Source organism: Anguilla anguilla, chromosome 6, assembly GCF_013347855.1.
Source record: "Anguilla anguilla isolate fAngAng1 chromosome 6, fAngAng1.pri, whole genome shotgun sequence".
NCBI lineage: Eukaryota > Metazoa > Chordata > Actinopteri > Anguilliformes > Anguillidae > Anguilla > Anguilla anguilla.
The window spans coordinates 16,994,663-17,021,280 of NC_049206.1; the positions used below are offsets into that span (position 1 = coordinate 16,994,663).

Here is a 26,618-nt window from a genome sequence, read left to right on the forward strand (position 1 = left end):
CTCCGATGTGAATACCACTTCTGTCTTGTGTGACTCATTTGATTAAACTTATATTATAGCCTAACGGGTGTTCAATGATAGGTTTATGCTTTGAAATTGATTTTAATTCAGTTTATCAGAAGTGAATATATGTTTGTCATTTCAAAGCAATTGTGTTTTTCTCAGTCTGGAGAATTGGGGCTCCAGTCATTGACTATGCTGTGAATAGAATGGAAATGTGTGCTTTAATATTTATAAATAGCTATAAGCAAATAATGCAATTGGAATTAATACTACCTTTACTACTACAATCCGTACTTCTACTACTACTACCATTATTATTATTATTATTATTATTATTATTATTATTATTATTATTATTTATTTTTAATTATTATTTATTTATTTATTTTTCTTTGCTACGATAAAGATATGAATGTTGCGTTAAGCAATGCATAGCCTAATGGCAACACAGAGACTACTGTATGGTTGGAATAATATTAACTCATTTTGTCTGCCCCCAACTTAAGGAGCTTATTGCATTAAACACGCGAATCTTCAATGCCATCTGCCGGGCACACGGTGCGATTTTCTTCACAGGTTTTCAGTAGTTTGTTCTACTGAGCTATTTATAAGTCCGGTCCACGCCGTTTGTTTCTAAAACATACAGCGTTCATCTCCTGGTCCTGGTGCATGTGGCTGTGAACGTTCTTCAGGGCCGAGTAGCAGCGTGATCATTGGTAAACACTGGATGGAATGGAACCAAGAGATCCGGTCGCGCGGCACCAGCGGTAGCTCGGACCTGATGATTTGAGGAGGCACGTGCAGCGCGCCTTTCAGACGAAGAAAAATACCGTGAATAGGATGATTTCTTACCGAAAATGGCTATTTCTGTATTTTTTACATTAAATGTACCCGGCTTGGTTTCTATTGTGTCTATTATCATCTTGACACAAAGTAAGTGATTTTTGTTTTGTTTTGTTTGTTTCCCTGTTCGTTTCTCTTCACAACTATAAGTCAGTCTCGAAGGTGTTATACGGTGTTGAATACGTAACATAGCCTAACTGAGCAATATGTGTTGCTATGTATTTGAGAACTTCCAAAAATAGCAAAGCTCTACATTTCTCTTTAGCTGTGTTTTATGAAATAAGTGATTAAATATTGTGTTTTTCATGAAATCAAGGAAACTATTAAGTGTTCTCCGTGTACAAATTGGGTTGCAGAAGGAAATTCTAACAAAATTGTGTCCCTAGGCCATATTTTCTGATTGCTTTGTGGTTTTCCTGGCTTTGCAGTCATTTTCTTAAATGATATGGCATCACCTGCATTATACAGAGTATCATAAAAGCTAACCATGATACATACATGTGCTCTTGTTGTTTCCCTATACAAAACACGGTAAATCAAATCACATGCCTGTGACAAATCAGACAAACTACAGCTTGTTTGGAACTTTGCAATACATGTTTACATAGTAAAAAGTGACCCCCAAATTTGACAAAGGTGTGTTATTGTAGTGTGTGAAATAAAGCTGTCAAATTGAAACAACATATGCAGGTAACATAGTATGTCAGACTAGATGTTTCCGTAATGTGCTCCTGTCACAAAACATGTACACAGTGGCGTCAAATTTGTGAGTGTCAAATTGATGTCTTTTTCATCAGAAGTCATTTCATAACTTCCTGACAGGTTGTAGATCACAGAATCAAGTGACATTATCATGGAGGCTAAAGTATTTGTTTTCACATGGAGATAAAACTGGGGAATATGGCAGCCTGTCACTGTGCGAGATGATAGCGGCTTGTTTGTATGTGACGAATCTTTAAGAAAAAAATGGCCTTCTTTTGAAAAATAAATAAATAAATAAACATTTTAAAATGTCCCTACATACACCTTATTTGTGGATTTGCTTTGCATGTAGGTCACGACCCAAGTTAAAAAAGATTTTATCAATGTGCACATATGGCAAATCTATCAGTGGCAATAAGGTTTGTTTTACGTCCATGAACAAGGATATTTCACAGGGTATAATTACTCCCCAGTCCTGCCCCCTCCTGAACCCCTAACCCAAGGTTACACTGAGAAGTGGTCTAGACCAATTTAATCTGCTCTTGTGAAAGTCTTCGAAACCTATGTAAACTAGTTGATTAAGTGTTCCAGGAGGTTATGGTACAAGAATTTTTTTTTTTTTGGATGAATTTCAATGCTGAGTGTTTTGGGATTGTTGGGTGGCTCATCGTACTGTTCTAGCGAATGGATGGGCCTCATAAATCCTGACTGTACCAGTGATGATTGTGGCTAGTTGCTGGTTGTCTGTGCCAGGTCTGTGCATAATCAGTGATTGGATTAGGGAGGACTCAGTTAGTCAATGGATGCGCTTCTCATTGCTGTGTAGCAATCCGCATTGGTTGAATGGGCCTTGTCACTAAAGCCTCACATGAAGTGTCCTCCTCCAAGTCTTGCCTGTGCACGTGGGCTGCAATGTAAAAAGAAGCAGTGTGGCATTATATGCTTTGGTGGGGAGTGCATGCTTGCCCACATTGGCTGCTGTATACGATTGACAGTTCGTCAAGGAGAGAAAATGGGGGGGGGGGGGGGGGGGGGGTGCCTACAAATTCACTAGAACCTTCCATTGTGTTATGTTTGAATTATTTTACTGTGTCTTAATCCATAATCATAAATAGGAATAGTATGAGGCATATTAACCTATGCCCTTGCTGTTTTGTAGTATGGTATTTAGTGTAGTGTATTTAATACATTAGTATGCAAGCAGTCTGCGGCGCACTGAAACTGATGTTGATTCCATGCTGAATATTTATTCAGATCTTTGAGGGCAAAGGTGAAAGGGGCTCCAGTTAATGCATTCATAGAAGCACGTCAGTGGGATTTAGCAGTGCTCTGTGGTGGAACGTGTTGGGATTAAGATCAGAACACACGGGGTTATTGCTCATTGTCTGGCGCAAACAGAGGGCTTGTTGTAGCACTCATCTGTGAATTGTCTGGACAAGGTGTGTGACCTTACAACTCAATGCTAACTACCCCCCCTGCATAACGTGGAGATGATTATTTTGTTGGCTTACCAAAATTCTATCAATATTGATGAAGCAGGGACATACTAAAGTTGCCACTTAATCCCAGTTTGCAAGCCCCCTAGTGGCCAGGTTCGATTGATAATTATTTTATCCAGTAGAGGACAGTATAAACTTTCCAACGGTGTATGGCATGTCTAATTTGAAATGTGTAATGATTGAGAACCCAGCTTCAGCACAGTGTTGTGCCATCAACCGTAACGTTACGAAGTATTATACAAGCACTCCTTGAGGCATAATTGTTGTTTTCCTTCAGTTTTTGGAAGATTTGACCAGTTTTGCCAACTCATCAGCACGGCTAAAGTAAATTCTTGCCATGCTGACATGGATTTGGGGAGTGGTCAGAAGAGGAGAAAGCATGAAGTTTAGTAAGTATGCATACGAACGTGGTGAAGATGTAATTATTACTGCTTGTAAGATTTCAAATATTTATGTTGTGTTATATTTTTGATATAGTTTTTTTTGCAAGCGACAACTGTTGCTAATAATACTCAGCATATTTGTACTGGGGGCTAACTAATAGGTGTGGATATAGGTAATTGTTAGCATACTTAGGGCAGTGTTAGCGTAGTGGCTAATAGTGACCTGTTATGATAGAATTCATACCACAATCAAATTGTGTGTTTTTTAAGAGGTTTGCGCTATTCTCTAATGCGATAATTTCACATGCTGTAGTGTAAGCATTCATAGGTTGGTCATTTGTGTTATGTTTGATGGCACCACTTTATCATGAAGCTAGTACATTGCCAACATTTTTCTGATGGTGGAATATTATTTTATTGCAATCTTGTTGTACATAATGTGGGGTATTAGTATCTCCATGGGCTACTCGTCACTTAAGGCATGGAAAACACCCATTCAAATTTACTGTGTGCTGATATTTGCTAGATGAAAGTTACATTTCCCGTGGAGTGATCATAAATAGTAATATTTATAAAATGTCATCCGATCCCCATGCAACAAAAGATTACATACTATAGAGTGCAGAAAAGCATACAAGAGTGAACGATTACATATTTAATTATGTGTACCACAGTGCTTCACAATGTTTTTGCATTATTTTCCAATATGATATCAATGTTTAATCTTAAACTCTCGTGAGAGGCACATTTATATGCTTTTCAATCGACTGAAAGCATTGGAGAGGTTTTGGATAGGTATTTGGGCCCATAGATATCCTAGACCCCTATACTGATGGAGAGCTAGTAATTCCCTTGCATGTATGTAACTGTACATATGCTACTATTGCATATCATTTTATTTTGATATTCATTACAATTTCTGATAGGTGAGCAATATTTATTTAAAGTCCTAGAATGTTTTACTGATGCTGTGTAAATGTAGGAGCTCTTTTTGGAGAATAGTGTAATGAAGAATACCTTGAGTGCTGCTGTAGTGAGCAGTATTGTACAATGTGTACGAGAAACTGAGAAATGAGCAAAACTAAGGTCAAATTACTCCCGAGGCTTGAATTGAAGGATTGGTGTGTGAAATGTGTTGGAAACAATGTCATGGAAACAAGTAGGTGCATGATTTCGTCATTGTGGAAATCAGGAGCAGTCTATAGGATGTGACAAATGCCTGGAATGATGTCTGTCTATAAGCCCATTACCATGGCAACAGGCCCCATTCAGAGCAGGACCGTGCAATCGGTTGCCATGGCAGCACTACAAGATGCTCTGTGCCAGAAGCAGGAGGCTAGAGGGATTTTGTTTTGTTAAACATGCCTCTGTTTTTCATGTTATAATCCTGTACACCACTGTTATATTTGATGGATAAATAGTGGTGTAAATACATGTGTGGCGACAGAAGCGTGTCAGTCTATTAATTACTTTTTTAAAAACAATTTTACAGCAGGTTAGAGCACAATGAGGCACTTCAGAAGGCACTGATCAAGTGCTCAGAAATCAGTGCCACTGTGTGCAATCTGCATGGTACTCAGTTTAATATGCAAAGCACAGGGAAATAAAGCAGGCGGCTTTGCAATAATTGAATTATCATGGGTATTACAAACTAACCATTCCAAAGGTGTTCACTGTTTTTTTTCATGTGAAAAGCTGTGCCTTTCTCCTATATTTACATGTTTTGGGAATTTCTTATTGAAAAATACCTCTGGCTTTTAATAATTTTCCTACAAAGTAATGACTGGTTTATTTGTGTAGTGAGTCAATTTTGTAGGCTCACAAGAACATCAAATCCATTTCAGCTTATACAGTATATGTGTGGGCTGATCATTTCCAAAGCATTAGCTTGATTCTAGTCGTCCTTATTGGGAATCAACCAGGTTATTCCAGGTCAGGAGTGACTCAGCCAGCCAAGGAGCTCACTTAAAGTGCAGGCTGTGTCATTATCTAACTATGACCAGGGAGTTCTCAGCACAGGGGACAACACTGGTGTGGTATGGTGGGGGTTACTGCAAAGTGCAGTGCTGATTCTTGACTACTAGTTGTTAGTGAGAGACCCTCATAAGCTCTGATCAGCCCTAGCTTTCTTAGTGCTCTGTGATGTGACATGTGTACAGTAGTCATTGGCTCGCATGTAAATGCATCAGAGGAATGCACGGGTGTCTGCTGCAGTGCTCCTGGATTGGGTGCATGTGGCACAGGAGTGAGTCAAGGCTCCTTCCAAAACTGGAGATAAAAATAAGTCCATGTGTCTATTATTCTTATCTTCCCAATTCCTAGGTGCAGCTCCACTGGAAGCTGTGGCCCTCTGCCTGAGCGACCTCTGCCAAAATGGTGGCGTGTGCCAAGACATGCCTACCGACGTCCTGTGCCAGTGCCCCACGCCACTGTCGGGCCCCTCCGCCACGGGCCAGTGCGAGGGCCCCGACATGCTGTGCCACCCTGTGCCATGCCTCCACAATGCCACCTGCCACCCCAGTCCCGCGGACCCCCCGGGCCTGGCCTGCCGGTGCCAGTCTGGTCACACCGGGGAGTCCTGTGCCGCCGGTGCCCAGCGATGCGCCGACAGCCTCTGTGGGGCCACGGCTCTGTGCCAGCCGCTCTCCGGTCGGCCCACAGGGGCGGCGCCCGGCTACTCGTGCCTGTGCAGGCCCGGGTACGTGGGCACCCGCTGCGAGACGGAGGTGAACGAATGCGCCTCAAATCCGTGCCAGAACCGGGCCTTCTGCCGGGACGAGCCTAACGGGTACTCCTGCTTCTGCATACCCGGATTCCAGGTTAGAGCTGGGGAATGTGTGTCTACTATAGTGTCGGAACTGTGAGGGTGGAGGAAAATGTTTTTATGCTCTGAATCATTTAACGTTCAGCACTCTGAATGCCGAGCAAAAGTACATCAACAGTTAAAACTCATTTATCCGACGTTCATATTTACCTGTTTGCCTGACCTTTCATGTTTTTGCCTCCCCTCTGGTCCCGCCGAGGTCTGCTGTGAGAGAATTTACTGTATAGTTATAATCGCCGGGGCGTGTAAATATCGCCACATGATTTTGAATTGATGCAGCGCACATCTGTTTTCAGGGCAGTCACTGTGAAATTGACGTGAACGAGTGCGCCTCCCGGCCTTGCCGTAACGGAGCCACCTGCCTCAACAGGGTCGGGAGGTTCTCCTGCCTCTGCAAAGCGGGGTACACGGGTACAGGAAACCTCGCCCCATTAACACCGTCCGCCTCTATGACAGCCAATCGCAAGACATCGCCACTCAGCCATTATGGAAAACCATGCTGGGCACTAATGAAAATGCTAAACTCAAGAGCTCCAGAACACAACATAACGTAATACTACAGATATTTACTGCAAAGCTAACATCCTCATCCAATTTGCAAGTAAAACAAATGAGGCTCACTCGGTGAAAATATCCATGAGCCACCAGGGATTTAATCTACGCAACCAATGGATGGTTTTGTTTATTTCGCTCTTTTGTTCACGCTTTTTGGTTATCCATGGGGCACTGTGGGTAAAAGATGTCTCGCACTTAAGAGGATGTCATAATATGATATGGGTTTTTAACTTCTCATCTAATAGAAAAATTGCTGTTGATCTGAAGCACGTGCTAAGATAACTTTCGTGCTGGCTAAAACTAAACCAAAGTAAAAAATAACATTTTGAATTGGCAGCCACTGTAGTTAAAACATCTTGAAAAAATCTCAATATCTGATGACCGTGTCAACAATGTAAAAAGATAAAATGATTAGCAACAGAATTATAATTAAGCATATGGTTCACCGAAAGCCTCTTATAAAGGCAAGAACTTCTCTAATATTTTTCCTCTTACGGTATTTAATTCATTCAAATTCACTGATTTTGTTTCAGTAATAATATTGAATGTTTGTTAGAGGGCACCATCTAGTGGCAACAGTATACTTGTTCTCCTTGGTCCCTAGCATGGTAAACTGCAGGTTTGGTCCAACTGCAAACACCACAAACCTGCATTCAGAGCCTGAAATGGTGAAGTCTTGTCTTCCTCATTAGAAGAGAAAATTAGACTGGAGTTTGAAATATTACAGTTTCTCCATGTTACTGAGTAGGTCAATGCCTTTTTTTAAGGTTAGGGTCACCATATTGTAAATGATTTTCTTTTTATTTTTTATTTATTATTTACTTATACAGGTTATCACATAATCTATCCTCAAGTTTCCCGTTCTTGTCTCCCCCCCATAATTCCCAACCTGTAGAGAATCCTTTTGGATCATGTCCAAGTATAACACCTTTACCTCTTTTCATGCTCCTTTACTATTGCATTTTGTCCCACTAAGAGAGATTGCCAGTCACTTAGATTCAAGCTCATGCTAACCTCCCTCGATTTATGTGCGACGTTGGGGACATGGGCATTATAAAAACAGTTTTCTCATAACAAGCAAGACTATCACCGTGCTAATGACACATAAGAGGCTACATGCAGTGTAGTGTTAAAATCACTCAGTTGCACATTCAAACCTCAAGTGGGATGACTGAGACAGCAGCTAAACATCTGCCGAAAGCTGTCAAAACAGAGAAGGCATCCATTATATTGCAGTTGAGGTATATTTTGAAACAGAAGCGCCTTGTACGGCGTTCTCTCTTGATCCAGATGGCCCCGGGGCTGTATCCCGGCTTTAGAGTGCAGAGATGAAGGGCCTCACCGGTGGAGCTTGCGCTGCCTTTGATCTTCCAGGAACTAGATGCGAGCTGCAAGTCAACGAATGCCAATCAGACCCTTGCCTCAACGGCGGCAGTTGTCATGACTACGTGAACGGCTTTTCCTGCGCGTGCCGGGCCGGCTTCCTGGGCCGTTTCTGTGAAGTGGACGTGGACGAGTGCGAAAGCGATCCGTGCCAGAACGGAGCGGTCTGCACCGATGGGGTAAACGGGTAAAGGCCGCAGACTACACGCGTGTAATTTTGCCTTGTTTTAAAAGCCTCCAGTTAACAGGTACCGGGAGAAACACTGAAATGTTGACTATGGCAGACATACTCTAAACATCTCTAGACATCTAAATGAATTGTTAATATTTACAAGTATAGAGATATTTGAGGTGAAATTCAATCTGCCATTACCCAATGTTTTGCTCTTCAAGGTGTTACTGATCAGTCCTGAACCCTGATTTCCAGATATAGCTGCGATTGCACCGGGCTGGGCTTCATGGGCCCGAACTGTGACACCCCCGTCCCGGCCTGCATGTCCCAGCCCTGTCTCAATGGCGCCTCCTGTCAGGAGAACCAGGGGAACTACACCTGCTACTGCTGGCCGGGTACTTGCAGCATCTTTAAGTGTCTTTAAGATTGAAATGTCTTTTCCTTCCGATTAAATAAGACCACTGAAAGCCACTTTTTAATCTTGTTTAATCCCTTGTTTTCAAGAATCATTGGGTTTTCACACTCTATTGGGTGCGTTCTTTCCTGTTAGCTAATGTAGTCAGGGTAATTGGTGAAAAGCCTGCATACACACTGGCAATCCAGTAATTCACTTGCCCACATCTGCTTTTGTGTGACGAGTTGTAACTGTGGGTGTGTCATGTCTTGGAACAGGGTTCGAGGGGAGGAACTGTGAGGTAGACACCAACGAGTGCAGCAGCAGCCCCTGTCTCTCTGGGGGGACATGCATCGAGCTCTCCTGGAAGGCCCTGTATGACACAGAGAAACTATTCCCTGCACACCACGACTCCCAGAATGCCGTGGGGTTCATATGCACATGCCAACCAGGCTTTGAAGGTAAACTGATGAAATGGTAAATGGAATGATCAGTCACATGAGGTAGGGTAAACTAACTAACTTTTGGTCCTGAGACATACCTCTGCACTCCCGATTGGTCAGGTTATTGAGAATATGCATTTCAAGTGCTTCCGTGAGTTCCGTGCTTTGAACCTATAATGAATATAATGTTCTCCAGAGCATGATGCTAATTGTTTAATTAACATCTGCAGCCACCTTGCAAGGTGACGAGAAACGCACGGAATTGTGCTGTAAAATAGTGTGATGCAAACCCATACTTTGCTAATAAGAGAAGCCGTTGCTACATAGCTATAAAAAACCTGGCACACCGGGATGAATCTAAGGTCTCTTTTCATAGCGCAAAGCTTTCAGCGGCTCCCCCTTCATCATAGGAATTGAATGAGACATCAGACAGGCTTTCTCAAATGCACTGAGTGGAGAGAGGTATAATGGCACACCTGGATTCAGTGAGGATGTATCACCATACACCACTGAAGCACTTGTGACTTGCTACCAAGTCATCCAGCTTTCAAAAAGCTCATAACCCAAGGCCATAACCCATGCAAATGATGTGCGATGCAAATGCAATCCCAGAGAATCCCAGTCACCCTCCATAATGAAGCCTGCAATTGGATTGTGGATGCAACACAGCAGGCCGCTGGCTCAGTAAGAGTGCTGGATGCACATCAACTCAAGCCATTGAGCTAACCGAGGAAGACACTGACCTAGAAAACAAGTGGGGTGACATTTAACATCTTTTTGGTACTCATTTGATGACAAGCCAAAAACAGGCCTGCCTCTGGGCTTGTTTAATTGGCATTCTTTATTAGACTTATTAAATGTTATTAGAATAGAAGAACGTCTAGTTGGTGTCCATGTTTTCAAGAAGGCTGTTCAAGTTCCTAACTCACCACAGAAAATAACTGCCATTGTTTCAGAGATGATATGTAAGTATTACCAATGAATTACCATTATTTCACTGAAGGCGATATGCAGCAGCATTTGAATCTTTATCCTCATCTTTGGTGATAAACATTGGGTGAAGATTTTTTTTTTTTACCAATTGGCTATAGTGATGTGTTGTAATTTACATGAAAACATGTCCTCCATGGTAGCACAACCTGATCCACCGTTTGTTGATACCTTCAATTTTGGACAGTTTTGATCTAAAGAATCATACATGGGTAGACTGGTAGCTTTTTGATGAAAGTTTAACCATGAACAATAGCGCTAACAGAAATTGGTATTATTTTCATTCATGATTTCATTCATTATTTGCATTCATTTCCATGTGCCCACACTGACTCATCAATACAATAAGCTGAGTGAAATTCTTTTTTTCTGGCTGAAATTGTCAGTGTCAACAAGTCCTCAAAATGCCACAGAATGTATCAGCCACCTGAGATTGCCATATGAATTGTGTTTTTTGCCATGTTAGGGAATGTAAAATATTCATTTTCTGTAGTGTGTCTCACATGCCAGGGAAGATTCTTGTTTGTTAGACAAAAACCATTTGCGCATGAGACTAACCGAGCGGTTTATTTTTCTTCTGTTGCGCTGCATCCAGTGTGGCTTAAGATGTCAGTGACATGGGGCAGTTTGTGCAGAAAACAGATTGTGTGAAACAGTCAGGAGAATGAACCGGTCAGCAGTGCAGTAAACCCAATTTTGTGTTTCAGGTAGCATTCCTGCCTCTTGCTAACCCCTCTAATCCCTTGCGGCGTGGCTAGCTGTCTTGCAGTGTCAATTTCCACAACAGCCATTGAACACTTCGGGTAATGATATTTATGGTAGCTCAGATGTAATTTAAAAGTCGCTCCTGGCAAAAGTTCAGCCTGTAAGACATTTTAAGTGCATTAACCTAATCCCACAGATCTGGCTTAAAGTGATTCCTGGTGTGAGTCGGTTGGTCCTCCACAAGTGAGCAAGGGAACATGGTGAAAGCTGCCTGTGGCAATGGCCTTGTGCAGATTCATACTCTGTGCAGTAAATCATAGAAGAATGTATGCCTTTTGATCGCGGTGATTCACTGGAACAATGGGGAGACTTGCTGCCTGTGTTTTGATTGTTCTTCTGCTGTGTGCAGGTAACATACTCTTCTGATTTGCAGTTTGTGAACCTGCTTGTAGTATGCATTATGTATGTGACTTCGCTTTAGGACTTGTAGGGGAAGAAAGGCCAATGGAATGTGAAATATGCTTGAAATTGTTTTTATGTTTGCTTTCAGAATGAGGTTTTATAAGCGGCTGTGTATGTGAATGTGTGTGTGTGTGTGTGCATCTTGACATTACTAACCCAAGCACAAAGCAAATTCAACATGTTTGCTTTTCTTTTGAAAAGTGGTTTTCATACCAGGGCAGGAAAGGCTGATCAGTTCCTCTAGCTGTTGAATAGATATGGAATCTGTTAATATACAGAGTTCATGTGCTCAGTTCACCAAAAAGTAAAACCAATTTCATATGGATATTCTGTTCACAGTTGTCTCTTTGAAAGCATAATCTAGGCTGCTGTCATGCTCCCTAGCATCACTGTTGGTGTCCTGTCTACTTTAATGAGTAAATTTGTTAAATGAGCTCTAATCTATAATACTGTAACTCTACACCCAATATGCTGCCTGCATGTTTCTCTGTAGGTGTTCTCTGTGAAGAGGATGTTAATGAATGTGACTTGAATCCGTGCCAAAATGGAGGCCTGTGTGAGAATTATCCAGGAGGTTTCACTTGCCACTGTTCGCAGCAGAGCCAAGATGGACGCCTGTACGGAGGGCGGAACTGCACAGTGGCCCTGCTGGGCTGTGAGGGTCGCTCCTGCCAGAATGGAGCTGCGTGTTTGCCCTTGCTCATCGACGGGGAGCACAGCCACCTCTGCACCTGCCCCCCTGGCTTCACGGGCCGCGACTGCCAGACGTCCACCGCCTTTTCCTTTGAGACGAGAGGCCACCTGCTTCTACAGAGCCCTGCCGCAGGTCCACTGGCTTCCTGGAACGTGACCCTCAGCTTCAGGACCGTGATTGCCGACGCCACGCTTCTCCTCCGGAGGGCCGGAGGGTTTGCCGTCCGGCTGGAGCTGGTGGGCGGACGGCCACGCCTCCGCGTGCTGGCAGAGGGCGGGGCAAGTCCCAACCAGGAAGTCCCGTGCAACGTGAGCGATGGCGAGTGGCACGCCGTGGAGGTGGCGTTCGATGGCGGGGCCCTGGGGCTCAGGCTCCTGGGCGGTTCCTGTGGCGAGAGCACGGTCGTGGTGGCGAGGGGGTCGCCGCCGAGGGAAGGGTCAGGGCTGGGGGCGGAGCCACCCCCCACTTTCCACACCGTCCTCATCGGAGGGGTCGGGGAAGAGGGGAGGGAAACGCCATTGGGGGACGGCCCCCTCCCTCCCTTTGTCGGATGTCTGCGGGACGTGTTTGTAGACTCTCGGCCGGTGGTGCCGGGGGATTGGCTGAGCGGCACGCCAGTTAACGTCACCCTCGGATGCAGCACCCGGGACAGGTGCGAGGACCGCCCATGTCAGAACAGGGGCCGGTGTGTCAGCCAATGGATGAGCTACCAGTGCGAGTGCTACAGGCCTTACGATGGACCGGACTGCTCAGAAGGTAAGACCCTATGGCACATGTACTTATGGTTTAAATAAAAAGTTGTATTTTTTAGTTTGGTTGATCTTTCAGACCTCACCATCATGTACTCAAATTATTGACTGTTGCATCAGCAGTACATCAGTCAGGTAGGGCTTGGGATAGGTGATGACATGTTCAACTCGTAGAGTCAGGTCTGTGGAAAAGAAAGGTGGAGTTACATCCCGCCCATCAGGAGAACAGCACGATGATGACATCAGTGAAGTGGAGGCGGGACAAAATCAGTGCAGGTTTCGCATCATCTGCAGAGTCTTCTGCCAGAAGCTTCTAATGACTTCTAGACATTACTGCCAAACAAAACAGCCCATTAACCACACTGGCCAAGACTGAGACATTATAAGACTGCCACATCTGTTGCATCACAAACATGAGCTCACAAGTGTTCCAATTATAGGTAGGGGTGATATGGCCAAAAATTCATATCACCTGCCTAGCAATGAGCAAGAATAGGTCCCAAAAATACACAATGAAATGTTATACAGTTTTAGTGCAGTTCGGTATATTAGGTATATTATGTTGTTTTAGAATTTGAATAGTTTATTTAGCATTTTACATATCGTGATCTTGGAAACATTCAGTGTCTAAGTACATTGTTTACAACCTGCTGATCTCATCTCCACAGTATGTTTGGAATCTGTTACAGTGACTTGACAACATTTCCATGAATGGACAGGCTTACGTAATCCAGTTAAACAGATGGTCAAGTGCAAGCTTAGCATAAAAAAATCATGCATACATAAGCATAATTTATTCATCCATATCACCAACTCTGGCCTGCTATTGACTATTTATCGCACAGGCCAACCCTTCAAACTTCTATTTGAAACTATAACTTTTTAAATGACTGGTTAAAAATACCAGCAAATTCTTAACTAATGTATTTGAAGTAATCCTGGACGTCTTCCAGGAGGTCAAAATTAGCCCACAGACATTAAAGCAGATTATGAAAGAGTGCACACAGCAGAGGGAAGGACACCTGATATATGGATTAAGGACTGAAGATTAAGAGGGTGAACCAATCCGAGTGCATGACCCTTTGGCTGCAGACCAACTCAACTCAAATCACTTTGTAGTTTGTTTCACAAGCACTGGATAGGTTAACTCCTTTATAAACACTACATAGACAAGCATAGAATTAAAAAATGCATGCTAACATCTCATTTATTATGCGTATGAAGGAGTTATTTACCTCTTACAAATGACCATTCATAGACCAAAAATATAAATACTTATGTCAATAACGTATAGGCAAATTGTTACTTGGTATGGTGTGTCAACATGATTTGCTGTATCAGTGGCAGCATATTACGTGCCTACTTGCTGTTGCTGGCATACATGTACATACATGACATGTACTGGTTGTGAAAGTTCTATGTATTGCTTATGAGTTATATAGCCCTTACGTAGGCCTATCGTTGAAAGTGTATTTTATTTTCCAGATTTTTCTTATTTGTCCTTTATAAGTAAATCATTAAAATTGTACTAAATCTTCAATGTGAACAGGGCTTGTAAAAATGCATTGTCACTGTGATGTGTCAGAGAGACCATGTGACAGGCATATTTCTGTTCACCATATGCACGTAAGCCTGTGAGAGATCAGTCCAGAAAAGAAGGGACAGAATTACTATGTATTATGTAACATTAAATGTGCCGTGTAAGCTATCAGATAAGCTTCTTTTGTTTTTATTATATTATTGCTTATGTCACTGCTCTAAGGTTATGCAGAATTGGCCGTGTGCAGGGCATTTTTGAAATTAGGCTTTGCACCATGAAATTACTAGCTGGACATGGGTAATGGGGGTTGAGCTCCAACACTTTTTTGAAACTTTCAAAGGCATTTCATTACTCTGGCATAATAATCATTTCATTAGGCTGTGTATTTGGGAAATCATTCACTAAATGTTCCTCCATTAAAACAGGCGCCAGGCCTTTACGAGGCTTCCGATGTGGAGAGAGATTGTTATCCAGAGTGAAGGTTCTTTCTTCCATCGTATGCCATTAAAGCCGCTTGCTGTCCGTGCTCAATTTACCACTGAGCTAGAGAGCAGCTCCTGGGCTTTTATTTTCATTTAATGCCGTTCTGCTCCGGGAGGCTTCATTAAAATTTTAAATCCAATTTTGTATTCAACAGTTGCGCTTGGAACAGGTGTCGTAAACATTAATGTAACATTATGATGCATGTCATGACACGGGGAAGTTTTCACCAGTCGAGAAAGAAGCTACTTCTACGCCAACTTATTAATTTCCTTGATTTTCTTTTTAAAGATTAATTCATTTTGTCCCTGAATAAAATGAAGGACGTGCATTTAAATTCCCAGCAGCTCCAGGCTACAGCCATGCATCTTACAGGGCTGTGCTGCCTCCGTGTCCCATTCTCGCCTCTCTACGGTTCCTCCTGCAGAGCACGTCACGGCCAGGTTTGGCGGCGAGGACCGGGAGAGCTACGCCGTGTTCACCCTGGACGAGGCCCCCTCGGAGGGCGTGGACATCAGCGCGTTCGTGCGCACGCGCCGCCAGGGGGCGCTGCTGCTGGCCCTGGCCAACGGCACCGGGCCATATCTCCACCTGTGGCTGGAGGAGGGCAGGCCCAGCGCCCGGACCCGCGGCTCCTCCCAGACCCTGAGGGGCGGGGCCGCCGTCGGTGACGGCCGCTTCCACCTGCTGGGCCTCAGCGTCCGCGGCGACCGGATCACGCTGCGGCAGTCGGCCCAGGGGCCGGGCTCCGCCTCCGCCCCCGCCCGCGGTGTCCGGGTGCAGCCGGGGGACCTGGTGTACGTGGGTGGCCTGCCGGACGCCCGCGACTCTGCCCCATTCGGGGGCTACCTAAAAGGGTGCGTGCAGGACCTGAGGGTGGGCGCCCGGCGGCTGCAGTTCTACCAGCCGGGCGGGGCGGTGGCGAGCCCGTACGGGCTAGCGCAGCTGGTGAACGTCGCGCGCGGCTGCGCTGGGGACGACGCCTGCAGGGTAGGTAACCCGCTATCACAGACCTGCTACACGCTCCACGGGCGGCAGTGCAGTATAATGGGCCTGGAGATGGTCTTGTAACCAAAAGGTCACTGGTCAATTCCCTGGTAGGACACGGCTGTGGTAACCCTTGAGCATGGTACTTAACCTGCATTGCTTCAGTATATATCCAGCTGTATAAGTGGACACAATGTAAATGCTATGTAAAAAGTTGTGTAAGTCGCTGTGGATGAGAGCATCTACTAAATGCTTGTAATGTAATAATGTAATGCTTAAGTGAGCCCATGCTAGCCACATAAAGCACCCCTCAGATTATCCACCCATCCAATTTACACCCATCCATACAAAGCCCTTATAATCCCCGTTTAGTATTGGTGACTGACCTCATATTTCATTCAGATCTGTATTCATTGTTATTCATTCGTTTGTCATTGCCTGTTCAATTACACTACTCCACAGGTTTTCAATTTTTTCATGTAAAAAGTGTAGTTGTTACATACTCATGGATTAAAACATTGTCATGGCTGCACTTGAATCTGTAGTTCTGAGTTTAATAAATTCGAAGTGGGGTGCCTGAGCCACACCGCTATTATTCTTGGAAATTAAAATGTTTGGGAGCACCTGTTCTAACCTGTACCCCGTGGTGATATTTCTCTCTGTCTCATCCAGTCGAACCCGTGTCTGAACGGAGGAGTGTGCTACTCCGTTTGGGATGACTTCACCTGCACTTGCCCCCCCAGTACTACAGGGCGGCGCTGTGAGGAGGTGACGTGGTGCGAGCTGTCGCCGTGCCCGTCATCCGCCATTTGCCAGGCCCTCGTGCACGGCTTTGAGTGTGAGTGGACCGTCAAGCAGACTCTCTTAATGGCGATATGTCGTGTTTTTCCACAGCGGTGTATGACCTCCTGGAAGGGGCACTTTTTCCATTTGACTGTTGTAGTTTTAATTTGCAGTTCCTGGAATTAAACCCAGAAGGTGCTTTGATTGAATAGGACTGGAGTCAACATTACACAGAACCTGTGTAGAACCAGGACTGAGTTATTTGTGTCACTCAGAGATCATTATTTTTCCCCGACACATTTGCTTTATATGATAATATGATGCTTTTTCATTAAGAACCTATCTTGGAATAGAATCCACTATATGATGACCAAGCAAGAGGTGGCATAGACATCACTGTTGATATGCATTAGATTTTATGGAGCAGTGTGGGATTTTATTGAGCCAGGATTATCCTTCTTAAGATTAACAATGGCTGGCATGCTGTTCCATCTTGTAGCCTCATATAATGTGATTTCAATTTGATTACCAAAATAAAACTCAAGCTCTGTCACTGGCTGTGCATTTGGCATCATTCCCACATTAAAATGAATGCTGTTGAATAAAAATAAGATAAATCAGCATCAGAAGTTGTGAACACTGCTGCAACCAGTGGGTAATTGCAGGTAATTATAGATATATAAATCTGAGATCGAGATGATTCAGGCAGTTCAATAAAATGACTATTATGGGCTAAGAAGTGTGTATGCTGAAAAAACAGTGCTCTTAAGCAGTTATGTGCTTTCAACATAATTTCTGTGCTGTTCCCTCGCAGGTATTTCCAATGCCACTTTTCTCAAGGACAGCAATGCTGTTTCCTACAAAGTCAGTGGGAAGATCTTGCGCAGCCTCACCAGCGTCTCTTTCCGCGTGCGGACGAGGAGCCGGAATGGCAGCATTCTCTGGGCTAAAAAGGGACTGGACTTCCTGGCGGTGTCCGTGTGGGACTCCCGTCTGCACCTGGAGCTACGGAGCGGAGCACGCTCTCTCGGCCTGAGCGTGGGGAGCCGGGTCGCCGTTAGCGACGGACAGTGGCACTCGGTCACGCTCGCCATGGTAACCCCCGGCTCCGAGATCTCTCAATGGACCGTAGAGGTGGACGACCAGGGGGAGCCCTCTGTCTCTGGGGTTGCCGCTGGCAACCTGGACTTCCTCAAGGAAGGGGCGGAGCTTCTCCTGGGGGGCAGCGGTCTAGTCGGGTGCCTGAGCACGGTTGACGTCGGCGGGGTCGCTCTCCCGTACCACGGGGACGGCGAGCTCAGCCTCCCCCGCCCCCAGGAGGGCCGGTTCGTCAGGGCCTCGGCCGGCCCCGCCCTCCTGGGCTGCTGGGGCTCCCCCGTGTGCGAGCCCGACCCCTGCCTGAACGGCGGCTACTGCGTGGACCTCTTCGACCTCTCCCGCTGCGACTGCGCGCCCGGCTGGTCGGGGCCCCTCTGCGAGCTCGGCTCCGACCCCTGCGCCTCCGGGCCCTGCGTCCACGGCAACTGCAGCGCCCGCGCCCTGGGGCACGCCTGCGCCTGCGAGCCGGGCTACGCCGGCCCCGACTGCGCCGCCCGGGGGGAGGAGGCCGACCCCTGCCAGTCCCACCTCTGCGCCCGGGGGGCCACCTGCCTGAGGGGCTACTCCTCCTACTCCTGCCTCTGCCCCCCCGAGAAGACCGGGGAGCTCTGCGAGTGAGGCCCCTCGGGGACAGAGAGGCTTCAGCGGCCCCGTACTGGGTGGAGCTTAGGCCAGCTGTCCATCACTTACCCGGTTGTGCATTGGTTATTCCTTCTGATAACACAGGAGGAGTCAGAGGAACGGGGATACCCTGCCAACTGAATCCCTCCTTCTCTTTTTGAGCAAAACACTCTGGTCACTGATGACATATCTAAGCTCCACCCAGTTTGAGGTTCATGAAGCTTCACTGTACTGTTGCTACAAATAATCATACATTTCTGCTGCATTTCCCCCATTGCCTAATGACATGGCAACATTTAGACAGTATTTTGGGTCTGAATGAGATTTGGGTCAAATTTGCTCTGTAGGACTTTATATTTATATTATTTTATCTATTACTTCATTTATAATTACAGATCCCAGCAAAAAAAAAAAAAAATGTTGTATGTATATGAAAGAAGAAAAAATATGAAAAAACTAAAACAGCTGTGTTCCAATATCTCTCACTAGTGGGTGCTGGACAAGGTGTTTTATGTTGATAATACGCACCGAGGCTGGTGATGTGTTATGGTTCTGCAATTATTCTAAAGCTAGACGTACACTATTCCATAAATAACATTCCCTGAATATTTTACATTCTAAAGTGAAAATATTTACTACCCAATTTCCCAGTGGCCTGTTAGTAATTACAATTTACATAATCTCTGCAAGCCTACCACAGTCACTTCATCATATTTAAGGGACTGATATTTAGCTTCAGCAAACCACGTACTCTTTCTCATACGTGTTTTCTCATGTTTTCTTGTGTTTATGTCGCGGCTCACAGCAACATGTTTTAACAAGGCGGAATAACTTTTTTTTTTTTTTTTTTTGCTAGTGTGAAATTTGAGCAGATTCCTTGGTACAAGGAGAATTATCCGTAAGTAATTTGGTTATTTAATTGGAAATGTTTTTTTCCTTCTACTGGACTTTTTTTTCAGGTGGCTGTTGTCACATTACAAGACAACCGTTAACAACCAAAATGCAACTTTCTTGCCTTCTCCACCTAAAACAAAAAAACATTTTAAGAGGCCAATTTATATTTTACTGATTTAACTTATTTAAATTGCCTGGAATGTACAACACTATACCATATTGAAATGGCTACATTCAGCAATGTACACTGTCAATATAAACAGTCATTATGTATTAATGGACAGGCAGTATTATAATGTTGTGTTGGGTGGTTGCAGTGGTATGAGCTGAAGCCTGGCTTTGTTTGCGTGCCTCTCCAGGAGGCCCATTCTCCCAGTGTCTGTGTGCGGTGGCGAGCGCTGGAACTACACCTGCCATAATGGCGGGAACTGCACCCACGCGGGCTCGCAGTGGGCCTGCGACTGCATGCCGGGTTTCACCGGCCGCTGGTAAGAGCCTACCTCCGCCTGCCAGCGGTTCCTCTACACATGGAGCCACTTAACTAGGGTCTGGAGTACTAACTGCTGCTGAACTGGTACAGAAAAGCATCAGCAGGGACAGCCAGGGATCGGAATGCCCATAAATAGAAACAGTTACAAACTGGGGAAGAGAGGGAAAGGGGGATCGGAGAGAGGGAAAGGGGGATCGAAGAGAGGGAAAGGGGGATCGGAGAGAGGGAAAGGGGGATCGGAGAGAGGGAAAGGGGGATCGAAGAGAGGGAAAGGGGGATCGGAGAGAGGGAAAGGGGGATCGGAGAGAGGGAAAGGGGGATCGGAGAGAGGGAAAGGGGGATCGGAGCATAGACATGTTAACAGGCATGTATGTGCTAACCCTCCCCGTGACTGGGCCGTCCACCGCTCTGCGTTTCAGGTGCGAGACGGACATAGACGAGTGCTCGTCAGGCCCCTGCCTCAACAGAGGCTACTGCATCAACATGATCAACGGCTTCCACTGCTTCTGCGAAGCGTACTTCGCCGGCGACCTCTGCGAGGTCCAAGTAAGCGACCTGCACATTTACATCTTCCTGCTCCTCTGGCAGAATTTCTTCCAGCTGCTCTCCTACATGATCCTGCGGATGGACGACGAGCCCGAGATCGACTGGTGGTTCGCCGAGGAGTGACGCCGTAACCTCCGACCTCTGACCTCCGACTCGGCTCGGAGGAAGGAGAGGAGGACAGGCCTGTCCGACCGGCGAAGGCATCCGCCTTCAAACGCGGGCGGCCTCGTCAATCACGCGCACTGCAGCTCATGGTTGGGTGATTTTAAAATCTCGATCGTTTTTCTTCTTGAGGGAATTGCACTTCACTGAATGCAGCTCACGTGATGGCCACATGATGGCACCTTCTGTGAAAAACCCATTCAGAGCCCTAGAGATGGTTTCCTTAACCAGGATATATAGCGGTACGGCAATAATGATCCTGTGTGGATGAGCGTGTCACTTAAGCATGATGACATCACATGGGTGGTCTATAAATCAACACAGCTGTCGCTTTGTATGCCTTATATTTAGCTGATGGGTTACAGTAATTATGGATCTTTAATCTTTCTTGATTCTCACTCTTTTCAATTTTAATAAGCAGTCAGAAAAATATGTTTTCTTGTTGTCACTAAATGAAATAATTGCTCACGTGCTTTAGAAATGCACTTCCTGTTGGTAGTGGTTACTCTATAAAACAGGTGTGTAGCTTGCCAATAAGTTAAACCATTTTGTGACATATTACAACCACGCAAGTTGCAATTCCCTGAAGATTTTGCAGCAATAGTGAAATGAAACGTGCCAAAAAGTGCCAGCACAGAGATGCAGATTATAGAATGCAATACGATGTATTTTGTAACATGTTGTAGATTTTGGCATGTCTAAAACATATTTCTTGAATTTTGGTTTTTATATTTGTGTATATATTGCTTTTCTTATGTAAGTGACTATACTTTCGCGCTAGGAAGTGTAAAATAATGGACTACAGTGAGGTCTGTATGTACCAAATACAACTTTAGTCTGACTGCAGCCTTCAGTCTTATAGTGAGATTAAAGTTATTCAAAAGTCTATGGTAGGCTTGATTGAGATATTCCAATGTACTTTGTGAAAACCTGGACCGACACTTGCTGTAGTTATTTGCATATAAGGTAGGTATCCAGTGCAGTCTGTTTTTTTGACAGCATACATTTGTGAGAGTAGTATGTTTTTGTAACTAATATCATTTGAAAACTCCACAAAGCAGTGCTAATGCACATGAGGTGGTACGCTACTAATTGTTTGTTCACCAAAGGCTGCCAGTTGCAGATTAAATTATTTACGTTTTACGTACTTTGCACTGTGATTTGCACAGGCTGACAGGTCAGTTCCGTCATTTCATTACCCTCTTCAGTTGCACTGTCCTGTCTCCATGCATGTTTAAGTTGTCTGTCTCAAACAATTTTCATGTCTAGTTTCTGTCTTGTCTTTTCCTCTTAACTTTGTACAACATTTTTCAGTGTCTGTCATTGAATAAATGTGTTTCCTTTCTGTGGTCCTTGTCAATCTCTGATCCATTTGTCCACTGTCTTCATTTCCCATCAAGCAAGAGAGAGAGGGAGGGAGGGAGAGAGAAAGAGTAGCATGTGCCAGGGTGATGTGTTGTGTATGTGTGTATGTGTGTTTAAGAGAGAGAGAGAGAGAGAGAGAGAGAGAGAGGGGGGGGGGGGAAGAGTAGCATGTGCCAGGGTGATGTGTTGTGTATGTGTGTGTGTGTGTTTCAGAGAGAGAGAGAGAGAGAGGGCGGGGGGGGAGAGAAAGAGTAGCATGTGCCAGGGTGATGTGAAGGGGGATTTTCCCTCATTTCTCCTCAGCAAGTATGAAAAGCAGTGCTTGGCCAGCGAACAGCAGGCAACTCTTTCTGAATTACTACACAGCAGATAAGCTGACATTTTAGGAAATGGATGCCTTTGAAGATAATGCATTGAACAAATGCACTCCCAGGAAAGAGATGACTCATAGCAGCCACGCTCGGATCGCACCGCCATTAACTTTAGCTGATGTGGATGAGAGCAGAGGTGTTGTTACAGGTCATTAAATGATAGATTATTAATTAACTAACTAATTCATGTGTGCCCAGTCCCAATTGTAAGGCCATCTCAATTGCTTCAGCAATGTTCTGTCAAGTCAAGTGTGCATAAAGTAACACATGCTCTTCATAACTGCCAGATACTACTCATTTTCACCCTGAAATCCACAGGCTGAGCTATGCATACATTGTGCTAGATGACCACATGCTTCCTACAGGCTGTAGCACAGTGTTGTGGGGAATATTCAGTACTGGAACACCTCCCTCCCTGGGCTTCGCTGTGGTCAATTAAGCAATATCCTGAAGATTCCCAGTCAAATATGATACTATCATTCGCGTAGTTAGCATTTGATAGCAAAATGGGAGGCATGTCATTCTGCACATCCATTAGTCTCTCCTGACTGCATGTTCAAACCATTGAGGCAGAATAATTGTTAAACTATCATTTCACCATTTACTGTATGCGTTACTGTTAAATTCAAAAGTATTGGCACAGTGACACAATTTTAGTTGTTCTGTACTCCCCTAAGTTGGATTTGAAATAAGACAATGAATATGAGATTGAAATGCAGACTGTTAGCTTCATTTTGAGGGTATTTACATTCATATAGGGTGATCCATTAGGAATTACAGCCCTTTCTATAGCGCACCCCCCCCCCCCCCCCCAATATGTAGGTGATAATTATCAATATGCAGTATAATACTGTATATTCATAATTACAACAATCAAAATACAAAACATACTGTATAGGTCTCAGATAGGTACCACAGATATCTCATAGGTCAGATATTAATCGTGAAAACCAGTAACACTACAAAGTTGCAGGTTGGACAGACCGATGTGAGCTTGCACATGCCTGCATGCGCGTGATTTTCTGGTGACTGAAAGCGCTCGACTCTAATCGCGCGCCGGCAGCTGTTCTCGCGGCGCGTTCCGGCAGACCCGCGGCAACGGCACCGGCGCCGCCGCTCGGGTTCGCCGCTCTCAGCGAGCCGCGGCAGATGGGAGGCGCGTTTCGGGCGCCGCTCGCAGGTGCGTCTGAGGAGCGGAACGCCAGGTGCGGGGAGAGGGAGAGAGCCGGACAGCACGCACATCTGCTGTCTGCTCTTTCAATGAAGAGCTGAAGCGTTTAAGCACGGTCATACATACTGCTACGTTGTGAATATGTCGACTTTCGAAAAATATGAGACTATATTTTGACAATCACCAAAATTAAAAGTGTTTCTGAAAGATGTTTAATAAACTGCAGTTTTTGCACGTGTACAGACAGACATGGATTTAACAGTGGCTCCTGTTACTGTAGGAGAAAACACATTCTTAAATATCAGTGAACTTGCTTGTGATTAAAGACTAGTTAGTAGGGACAAAACCAAGAAGTCAGAATTGTGTATGAGAACATAAGAATACTTTATTTGAACTTTTTCCAGACCTTCTATATCTTTCCTGTAATGTGGTACCCAGACCTGCACACAACACAATGGGTGTGGTCTGACAATGGCATTGAATGGCATCAGTGTAACACATTCCATGTTAAATGATCGAACTTGGAAACGCCCAGTTGCATAGTGTTCTCGTGCAATGCAAAAAATGTCTGACGCATTCTGGGTTTTTTATGGCTTCCAGCTGCGTGCAGACAGCCTGAGCTCTAAGGTGCTCCTGTCCGTCAGTCTGGCGTCCGTGGCCCTGCTCCTGGTGCTCTCCCTGACCGCGGCCGCCCTCGTCACCACCATGAAGCGCCGGGCCACCTACGGCAGCTACAGCCCGTCCAGGCACGAGAAGGAAGGCCCCAGAGTGGAGATGTGGAACATATCACAGACTCCGCCCACAGAGAGACTCATATGACCCAACTGCAGCCATTCTGTCTGATGTGCCATGGTGAGTTTAGTCTAAGGTCATTTATGTATGGAATACAATTATTAATTTAAAGGCTTTGGATTGTCTAAAGCTGAAGTGAAGAGCTTTAGGTGACCTGCATACTGCCCGAAAGAAAACCAAAATAGCCAAATAAGTTTACATTGTTATCCTTGATTACAATTACAAAAAAATTACAGCAGCAATGTGGCATATGGTGGGAGTGGTTTCTGATGTTTGTCTGACTGTTCTTTCCTGTGACTTTAACAGTGACATCCAGCAGGTTCAACCTTGAGAGGGCAAAAACCAGGAGAGGATGCATCACAGGTGAACGCCCCACCCATCTACTCATATGCAGGCCAGAGGTAAACGAGGACCCGTTATGAATAAACTGGCTCCTGTCATATAATGGACCTCATTTTAGGAATAGTTTTTCCAGCCAATCTGTGAAACAAAAATCTTTTCAATGATCTCACTTGAAATGCTGCCATGCTTGGAGTTAGAAACAGTTGCTGGAAAGGGGGCATTGTTCTGTTTGTACAGGCTTTGTGTAACACCGCACAGTTGGAGTAGAGATAAATTCTACCAATTTGTAGATTCACAGATTCCGTAGACAAAGCAGATGGATAGCGCTGTTAGCACTCGAAGTTCTGCATCTCCACCATCAAAGCTAAAGTGTTCCAATTGTATTCACATTTAGAATTTTTATAAATGGAAATGGCACCTTTTATTTGCAAAATAGAGAAGACAAAATGTATGCAAGAACCCGTTATCTGGCTAGTCTGTAGCACCTGTGGGTATATGTCTGACGTGCCATTGTCTAATGGGACACATTCTTAGCAAAAACTATAAAAACAGTTTGTTTCCTGATTGTGATTTATGTAAACACGTTTTGAGCCATCTGTTTAGATAAAACTTTGCATTAAAACTAACAGGCTCCACGCTTATGGATGTGTCGCAAGCGTTTTTAAAGGGGACCCAGGTCAGAAATCTAAATCTGACGTGACTTATTATATGTGCGTGCACGATGGAGCCTTCCAAACCATTTCCTCTCTGTCTAGAAACTCAACCCCAAGGTCAGCATCGCAAACTGGCAATTTCCAATTATCCAGACCTTTTTATTTAAGTGAGTAGAGCTGTACAAAAGCCATGTGAAATAAAATATCCCTTTTTCCTTACCTGAACCTTCCTTTAAAATACACTGATACTCTGTTGTGTACTTTTTGGTCATGTCATTAGTGTTTGTGGTATGTTTGTGTACATATAAAATGTTGGTTAAAGTTTCATTTTGAGACTAGGAAGATGACAATACATTGTGTATACTATTTAAATGTATCCTGAATTCAGCTTGACAGGGAAATGATTCAATCTAATGTTCAGGGAAGTGGACTTGTACCAAGGTCAAAGAAAGGAAGCCGTGTAAGTTGCTTTGGATATAAGCTTCTGCCAAATGCCTAAAATGTAATATAATTTTATGAACCGGGGTATAATTGTGATATATTCTTTGTACAATGTGTCACAATTGTACCGCCTTATAACATTACACCACTTCCTTTCTTTGTACTCAGTCTACAACCTTGGTGTTAGCCCACTTACCTAACCATTATGCTACACTGCCACCATGGTTTCTATGTCACGTAAAGGGTCTAACCTTCACCTTTGTCTCCAGTTTTTGCTTGAAACTGAACTGAAGAGTATAACTGAACATTATATGAATGTTTTTTATTTATTTATCTGAATTAAGAATTAAATTAAGTTGAATCATATGTGATGTATCTTTCTTGCCAGAAACAAGATTCCAGCAGCTGTATAGGCGAAATTGCAGGCTTCGTGTTCATTCAGCACAAAATAAACTGATATTGTCATACTGCCACTTAGAATAAGCTACTAGATAGCCATAACATTTTTAAGACTCTATCAGGGTTTAGGCCTGTCTTCATTGATTATCTCACAGTGTACTGATCTAGGATGAGTTTTGATTTCTTAGCTCTTCATGCTTATACTGTAGTTAGGATATTGACAGAAGATATCTGATCCTAGATGAGCAGTCATATTCTGAGAAGCTTTTTAAAGACAGGCCATGACTCCAGTGCTGTGTTAGTACTCAAGCAGGAGGAAAGCCTCTGCCCACCATAGTCATTCCAAACATCACCAAGACCCTGTACACAGTAAAATGCACTTACAGAGTACAAATGCTCCTATTGGACCGATGTGTACTCTGTTAAAGTTGAATTAACACTGGACTTTTTACTGTCCAGGACTTTTACACGTCAGTTCTGATTGGCTAAGAGAACTCACCCACCTACCATTGCTAATTTGCATCCAAAGTCAATGCACAGCACGAGTTATTTCAAGGTGCCAGGCCATTATCTGACACAAGAACGGTATCAGAAGCTTTGTTATATCCCTCAGTGCTTTACAATGGCTGAACTTCTGCTTTAAACATCAGCTAATGATCAAATGTAGTGGAGTAATTGGCAC

The 26,618-nt window shown here is 44.4% G+C and overlaps 1 protein-coding gene across 3 annotated transcripts; it reads left to right on the forward strand.

Annotated features, from left to right (window-relative positions):
* Positions 1–460: 460 nt before the first annotated feature.
* LOC118229258 (protein crumbs homolog 1-like) lies at positions 461–25,903 on the forward strand. 3 transcript variants are annotated; one of them, XM_035421060.1, is made up of 15 exons: positions 461–936; positions 5,753–6,249; positions 6,551–6,665; positions 8,184–8,379; positions 8,620–8,759; positions 9,037–9,219; positions 11,852–12,808; positions 15,249–15,811; positions 16,481–16,646; positions 17,406–18,303; positions 19,167–19,208; positions 19,564–19,692; positions 20,114–20,240; positions 23,910–24,161; positions 24,408–25,903. In XM_035421060.1, exons 1-14 carry the CDS (start codon positions 861–863, stop codon positions 24,126–24,128), a joined length of 4,308 nt encoding a protein of 1,435 aa, XP_035276951.1. In that variant the 5' UTR covers positions 461–860; the 3' UTR covers positions 24,129–24,161; positions 24,408–25,903. The 3 variants fall into 3 exon arrangements, with proteins under 3 accessions (XP_035276951.1, XP_035276949.1, XP_035276950.1); XM_035421058.1 differs by having other exon boundaries at positions 24,418–25,903; XM_035421059.1 differs by having other exon boundaries at positions 24,421–25,903.
* The last annotated feature ends 715 nt before the right edge of the window (positions 25,904–26,618 follow it).

Bases quoted from the DNA above. Each gene is read 5' to 3' on its own strand.
- LOC118229258 (XM_035421060.1), top strand. From the start codon at position 861: ATGGCTATTTCTGTATTTTTTACATTAAATGTACCCGGCTTGGTTTCT. The intron at 6,250-6,550 runs GTTAGAGCTGGG...ATCTGTTTTCAG, and splicing joins TCTGCATACCCGGATTCCAG to GGCAGTCACTGTGAAATTGA. The intron at 16,647-17,405 runs GTGAGTGGACCG...GTTCCCTCGCAG, and splicing joins CCTCGTGCACGGCTTTGAGT to GTATTTCCAATGCCACTTTT.